The sequence below is a fragment of the Mesitornis unicolor genome, unplaced genomic scaffold, assembly GCF_000695765.1.
Source record: "Mesitornis unicolor isolate BGI_N332 unplaced genomic scaffold, ASM69576v1 scaffold17887, whole genome shotgun sequence".
NCBI lineage: Eukaryota > Metazoa > Chordata > Aves > Mesitornithiformes > Mesitornithidae > Mesitornis > Mesitornis unicolor.
Genome location: NW_010195956.1, coordinates 35,439 through 43,638, shown reverse-complemented (window position 1 = coordinate 43,638; position 8,200 = coordinate 35,439). Strand labels below are relative to the sequence as shown.

Sequence of the window (8,200 nt, the reverse complement as noted above, 5' to 3'; positions counted from 1 at the left end):
TGCTGAATGACTAAGATACTGTTATTTATCAACAATTTTTAATTTTCATTACATGCTTTTTCTTATTATTAAAATGTTTTATTACCAATGCATTTCAGGAAAAGGCTAGTTTCTTGTTAAGACTCCAGATAAAATTCTTACCTTAATACAATTTCATATAAATCAAAGCTATTTCTATTTCTGTTCCTGAAAGCTTTTCATCAACAATTCCTATATTGCAGAATCTCACTTGTGCAGGTTTAAGACTGCAAGAAAACTCTTTCTTTCTCTGTATCTCTCTGAGATAGTTCAATGATTACACAGTCCTAGTATTTAAATGCAATTAATTGGATTATATACACAAACACACTAAATTAAAAAACACTGATGAGACTTCTGCCACCAGTTTTGAACATCTAACATAAATCTTAGTCTTGATTCAGTATGCAATATATTTTGTAAAGCAATGTTTTTCCTTCTTGAAAGCTTCCGCAAAACATATTTAGACCTGAACTGTTTTAAATACATTTCCTATTTGAAGTAATTTATATTATTTTAAATCATGGTTACGTAACAAACAAATTTTCAATTAAATTACATGACACTTGTCATTGAAGACTATTCAGTCATAACAACAGCATACTTGAGCTTAATCTTGTAACAAACTTGGAGAAAGCTACAAATTTAGGTGCAACACAAATGTTTAGGGTTTTCCTGATTTACTTATCATGCAGAGTTTTATGAAAATGCTTCTACTTTAACATAGTCACAATCACACATAGCATTGATACCATACACTTTAAATGTTGCAGAACTGGATGAATACTCATCATCCAAAAGCATTACAAATGAGTTACTGAGAACAAGATTATTTTTAAAAAGTACCTGTAGACACAACATTGGTGGCATGGTTAGAAACTGGCAGGCACTCTGCGGCGCTGTGATGCATTATCAGAGGCAGAGAGGGAGAAGAGTCAGAATTCAAGGACACAAAGGTGTCAGATGAAGCAAACGCTTGGCAAGTCATACCCTCCCCAACAGGCAAAGGAGCCACTTGCCCCTGTTTTCTACCAAAACAGATCTTGCACGATCAACAGCAGCTCAAACTCTATTCCAGGCTTTTTACCTGCATATACATATACAGGAGGCCTCCAAAGCACAGGGAGGTCGTGTGCAGGTATTTATACCACTAGGAAATCCCTTTATCCATTTTAATGTTCTTTTCCCAGCAATATTGCTATACTGCTATAGAGACTCCTTCCTTCCCACACAAACACAATACATGTCCAATTAAGTGGGGGGGAAAGGAGAGGGAAACCAGAGACACGATTTGACAGATATTTTCAATTAGGTCTTTTGTGAGGAACAATGACCAGAAAAAAACATATAAAAGTATCGTCTCCAAAGTCAGTATCAATGAGGCAGGTATGTTTAATACTAAGTAGGTTTCCATAGTTAACACCTGGCCCCAAAATCTCATCCAGGCAACTGTCTGGAAGGCAACTTGGCTGAGAGCTCAATCAAAAGTCTGCAAAAATCAAGAACATGTAGCAAAATAATCTAAATTAACCTAATTCCCAGCAGTTGCACAGTGATTGTTTGCCTTAACATATATTAGTATAAATCAGAGATGCATAATACGGAGCAGCTGTATCCAGGAGGATGTTTCTGAACAGATAGTTTTACACGAGCATGATGTGCTAAATATTTATCTGAGATAAACTCTTGAAAGAGCCCATAGTGTCACATAAAATGCATTCACAGCTCCTAATATTAATTTATACTAATGCAGCATCTATCTTATCTGTCTTATCCAGAAGGTCCTGGTCTGTATTGTGCTACACACTAAAAGCAAGGTCTTTTCTCAAAGAATTTACTAAGTGACTTGTATTGGTTTACTTTGGAGCAGTAAGGAACATACAGGTTACCCTAAAAATAATGAAAATTACTGCAGTATACCATAGCTACATATTCTATGTACATGCCATAAATTTTAAAGGAAAAAATTACACAGATGACTTTTTATTTGTTTTTACTTTTTAGTAAAAATGTAGGTATTACATTTAGGTAAAATGTATTGATGTGGAGGAGTTTCTTGTGATCTGTTCTTTGGGTTTTTGGAATGAGTTGGTTGGGTGGTTTTTGCAACCAAAGATGGTTGGTTCAGACATTTTATTTATTTTATGCAAAGATGATACTTTCTGTGTGTTTGTTATTCAAATGTCTGAATTAAGATTTTTTTATGGCATAGACTTCAGATACATGATATGGAAGTAATCATACATGTTATTGTGTCATTTTTCATGGATTATTGCAGAAAAGAGGTATTGTATTGAGCAATTCTGTAGAATCCTTGATATTATCTGTAGATGTGTTTTGGGAAAGGCTATGTCTGAGGCTGTTGAGAAATTTCAGAAGAATTATTACATCAAATTGCACATGTGTTTTAACAATGGTAAATTTCTACCCTCATAACTACTATCTATACATGCACTTTCATATTGCAAAATGTACAAAAACTGCAAAATATTTTTTTCAATATTATGGAAGATATTGCCATCAAATAAACTGTCATCTGTACTACATTGAGCTTGGCCCAATATATACTAACGTCTCTGTGAGTATGCTGACCAATGAGTGAGAACCGAGTCTTGAACTCTAATTTCATTCAGCTAAGGGTGTATTTGGAACCCATACAACTCTCAGATCAGAGCACGGCACTGAAGGAAACTAGGACAGAAGTCAACAATGAAGACATTGCCTTATAACACCCTACAGACTACAAACAGTTCTCAAATGGTATATATCCCTCCTATGACACAAATAATTTTGTTAGCTCCAATGGCAGATGAGTAACGTTTGGCCAGAGAGCTATTCATAAACTGTTACTCAAATAAGTGGAAATCCATCAAGAATTTTAGGTATTTTCATCTCTGGTGACCTTTTTTCCCCTCAGCAAGAAACATGATACATTCACTAGGGGCTTCAGTCCAGTTACCTAACAGGGTTTTGAAACCACAGGAGAAAGAGAGACATTAAGAATAACTTTACAGACATTTCCTTGACAATTCTTTTTTTCTCAAATCCCAACAGGTAATATTTTTACTGCAAATTTGTAGCTAGCTGCAAAGAATGTGTAGCTTGTCCCCAAGTACAAGACAGAGCTCAGTTCCAGATTTCCATTTCTTCTTGAGGTCAGGAGACTGAGCTAACTTCACCCAGGTGCTCAAGCTTTCCAGTCCTATACAATTAATTAAAGGAGGTTGTAGTAGGTTCACAAAGGGCGCTTACCTGCAGAATCTGAGGCTGAGAGACACTAAGAAAGTATGTACAGTCAACAATCATATGGCATTGAACTTTTCCCCAGAGTACAGTAAAAAGCTGTTTTGTGACACCACCTCAAATGAGTTTTTCATGCCACTGCTATTCAGTGTTGTATTTGATATTGCCAAATGACTTGGATTTATAATTTTACATGATTAAGACACATTGCCTACTTCTAACTACAGGTAACAATTTCACTATTTTTCTTTTCATTTTGATTATGACTGAGTTTTTAGCTGCGTTTAGTTTAAAATAAAGTTACTTGAGGATCCTGAATAGCTAGACTCTGTTACTAATACTAGGTATTTGACAAATTTCACACTCATCAGGTAGAATAATAAAGCTCATTTTCTAACAAGAGTAGCACCTCTCCTAAAGCTTTGTTACAGTCCTCTATGGTTATCATGCTAAGTCTGTTACCACTTCTGTTCTGCCGAGAAGAATCCCTTGGTGGTGAAGCCCTGTCACACCAGCCACACTCAGCTCTTTGGCAGGGCTTCAGATTATTTGTCTTACCCAGAGTCACCCTATGGCTCTGTATTGGTTGGTCAGTTATTGGCTTTTTCTTGGTGGTGGTGGTGGTAGTGGTGAGTTTTTTTGGTGTTTTTTTGGTTTGTTTGTTGTTTTTTTTAAATCTTAATCTTACAGGACTGTAAAAGCTACTCAAGGTCCTTTGTTCCTTCTAAAAAAACAACAGGATATGCCAGTTTATCCACAACCTTAGAGCAGAAATACTCCCCCTTACTTTCTTATATGACCTGTATCTGTCCTCCCTCCAAACTGCATTCTTCAGCCAGATCTTAAAAAGAAAGACAAGATTGTACTAATTACATACTAATAAATCCCAATTGCTGTCTGAATATCAACACGCAGCATTCCAAGTATGGATACCTTACAGAAACCAAATGGATGTGTCCATTCTTTACTGTGAGAGTGGTGAGACACTGGCACAGGTTGCCCAGGGAAGCTGTGGATGCCCCCTCCCTGGAAGTGTTCAAGGCCATGTTGGACAGGGCTTTGAGCAACCTGGTCTAGTGGGAGGTGTCTCTGGCCATGGCAGAGGGGTTGGACTGGATGATCTTCCAACCCAAACTGTTCTATGATTCTATGTATATTACTTGGTCCACTTGAGTGTGTCTAGTGAAGCCTTTCTTATTCATAAACACTGTCTCACCAGACCTGGGCAACCTGTGCCAGTGTCTCACCACTCTCACAGTAAAGAATTTCTTCCTAATATCTAGTCTAAATGTACCCTCTTACAGTTTAAAACCATTCTCCCTTGCTCTATCATTACCTGCCTTGGTAAAAAGTCCCTCCTCAGCTTTCCCATAAGACCCCTTCAGGAATTGAAAGACTCAATATGTTCCCCTGGCATCTTCTCTTCTCTAGGCTGAACAGCCCCAACTCTCTCAGTCGGTCCTTGTAGGGGAAGTGCTCCAGCCCTCTGATCATCTTCATGGCCCTCCTCTGGACCCACTCCAACAACTCAATGTTCATGTTATACTGGGGGCCCCAGAACTGGCTGTAGTGCTCCAGGTGGGGGGGGCCTCACAAGAGCAGAGTAGAGGGGCAGAATCACCTCCCTCAACCTGCTGGCCACAATATGAGTCTATAGTCTATATAAGGAATACATTAAGAGTCTATAGTGTCACAAAAAGCACAGTAAAGAGTTATAGGGAGTCAGTATTCACCTGCTCTCCAACAGAATAAAGATAAAGCTTTAAATGAAACTAGCAGAAGTCTAGCAAAAAAAAAAAAGCAACAGAGGAAACTTCTTCACATAACATGCTTCACCTATCACATCATTGGCGTTTCAGTAACCATTTCTTTGTTTTCATTGCTTTATGTTTCTTGTTTCTTTTTCTCTCTTAGTCTTGGTTCCTTGTTTCTCTTTAGGATTAGGATTGGTATTAGGATTGACATTAGGATTAGGATTGGGAATAGGATTGAGTATAGGATTAGGATTGACATTAGGATTGAGATTAGGATTAGGATTAGGATTGGGGTAGGGGTTAGAGTTAGAAGCAACTGTGAAAAGTAATTTAAAAAAAGAAGTGGTTTGTACTGAGTGGCACAGTAGGTGAATCAAGCAGAGTCACATACAAGGCCAGCAATCAAACTTCTCCACCTTAACTTCCACTACCAAATCATCATTAATACTACAGTGGGATAAATGTGTTGATATGTAAGAACCACTATAAACACCCTTCCTTCTGTATTATACCTAGATCTATCCAATATAATCTGCACTGCTAAGGACACAAGGAAGTATGAATTTAAGATATGACCATTTCAAGAAATTTTTCATAATTTCCAACCTAAGCCTTCAATATAAAACCACTTTTAGATGTTAAATTTCCACTGACAATTACTTAACTAGAAAAAGCAGTGCATCTTCAGTGAAGGAAGGAAGAAGGCACAGAATTAGGGACAAGGTAACATTAGTAAATTATATGGAGAACTGACTGCAAGTCTGTCAACTGTGATGCTCCACTGTTCCTCACAAGACAAACATCAGGCAATTTTCTGACCTTAGACAATCTTTGACCCACAAATTAGATATTTCTGGCTATATTATTCTATGGAAAATTTGAACTACACAAGTTTAATTACTTGAATTTAAAATGTAATTAGTAAATTTGGTGCAAGTATCAGACAAACCTAAGGCAATACTCAGGTACTTATGTACAAGTAGTAGAACCAACATAAGGCAGCTGAAATACAAGGACATCTATAAGCATCCCCACTTGCTCATCACACCTTCCCATAAGCTTCTGCATATTCTTTCAGGTATATGTATATACACACACACATATATATGTATATACACACACATACACACACATACATATATATATACACACACACGTACACACACACACACATATATATACACACATGTACACACACACACAAATATATGTATATATCAGCTCTTTGCTGTATGTATCCCATAGTACAATCATTTTCTGGATCTTTAAAAAAAGTAAAATTTAAACTGAGCAAAGCTTTGCTCTAACAATGCTTCTTACAATTAAGGTTTTTTACTGATTCTTAAGTTCATCAGTTTGGTTTCTGAAAATGCTGTAATTATCATTTTGCCCACACAAGGCAGAATGATAATATGCAGAAGGATATACACACATCATGAAAAGTACAAAACATTACTTTCATCACAAACACCACCAGAAGTCATGCTGCAACACTTTATTTGACTGAAAGATTTTCCAAGAACCTCAGAAATAACTAATAAATCACCAATATTGCACAATAGTACCTCAGAAGAATCATGATAGTAAGTCAGATCAGGCATAATGTGACTGTGGCCACTTGAACAAAGTCTTGCTGCATATTGCACAAGGTGTTGCCTGGAAAAATGCAATACTAGAATCCCACATAATGAAGTGTTAAAATAATAAAATTTTCAAAAAAAAGTCAAGCACTGACATCAGTCATTCCTCAAGTGTTACTGTCTGCTCATGTGTTTACAGACATTTATAACTGCCACTAAGTAGATCTTTGCGGTTTAGCAAAGCATTTCTTTACTCACTTGAAACACTGCTAAATTTCAAACCTTAAACTGAAAGCAGTGTTGGTGTCTAGCTATTCAAAGGCAATCTCAAATGAACTCAGTACTTTCATGGCACTAAAATCCTTGAAAGCTGAAGCTTTTGAGGCCTTTGAATAACATATATTAGAAACATGAAAAGAAGGTAAGATTAATTCTGGGAGCACCTGGGAAATCTGTGCTGAGCTTGCTATACACTACCACAAACCAAAAAAACACAGGATACATCAGCCAGCTTAGGAAGGCAGAGCCAGGTATTTATCCAATAGGATCAGTATTGAACTGGAAGTGAAATGCAGTTGGTAGCTGGAGATAAGATGAATGTTTGCCACAGGAGTTTCTCTAAACACTGAAAGAAAAACTGTCCAGTGAATAATAAACCTATGCAGGGACACCAACGGATACAACAACTACTGGAGCATGGGAGGGTTACATTAGCACTACTACAGAAGAGTGTTTGCTCTTTAGTGCTTTTCATCAAATCTCCTCTAATTTATGTTCTGCCTCATAGCCTGAATCAAGCAACAACATGCACAAACGTACGTTTTTCTGTTTTATTCTTTCACTGAAGTAGAAGCATAAACAGGCTATCAACACATTTCTGCACAAAAAACAGGTGCTGGGGAAATTTTATTTTTATTTAAAACATGACAATATTTTGCTGGATCCTAAAATGAAAGTCATCATCACCCAGAGAGCCTTCTCTTCCTTTATTTCTGAATTGTCTTCTAATAGTTAAAAAATGAAAGTGTAACAGTTCATCAGCTGAGGGTTTCTGGCAGCAATTTCACAGCTGCTGCCATTGAAAAGTTTTATCCCTTCCCTACTCTTAAAGCATATCTCAAAAATTCAGTGGAGATTTTCTGCCCAAAGACACAGAACCCATTTTCCATATGTTATTCGTATATGTCACAGTAAAGCCCTAAATCCTTATCACCTCCTAAATCTTTAGTTGAAACCAGTCTTTCAAGTGGCTATTACTTCTATAAGGAAGAGTAGGGAAAATTAAGGTTTTAATGACTGAGCCCCTTTTTACACTGTCCATTATAGGGTAATGCTGATCTTGTTTTAATTTCTTCCCTTAGTTTTCTCCAATTTTTGTTTCATGTAGAAAGACTGATTCTTTTCCCCCTAAAAGTGTTCTGATTGAATCCCAAAAGAGCCTTCAAAAAACCTTTCACCTTTTGTTTAGACAGAACTAAGCTATTTGTTTCTGTGGCAGAAAAATCCCTTCACATGGTTTTCTCAGTTCAGAGAGTCTCCCTGTAGGCTCTTAGGACTGCTTGTGAGACAGCCAGTGAATGCACCATGATTTTGCTGAACAGGATC

At 37.0% G+C, this 8,200-nt stretch overlaps 1 protein-coding gene across 4 annotated transcripts in view; it reads right to left on the bottom strand.

Annotated features, from left to right (window-relative positions):
- POU1F1 (POU class 1 homeobox 1) overlaps positions 1-1,006 on the bottom strand; it is an 11,468-nt gene extending 10,462 nt beyond the window's left edge. For all 4 annotated transcript variants that reach the window (XM_010188297.1, XM_010188299.1, XM_010188298.1 and 1 more), the window contains exon 1: positions 865-1,006. In XM_010188297.1, coding sequence (XP_010186599.1) covers positions 865-1,006 — 142 coding nt within the window. The remainder of the gene's footprint in view (positions 1-864) is intronic.
- Between the last annotated feature and the right edge of the window lie 7,194 nt (positions 1,007-8,200).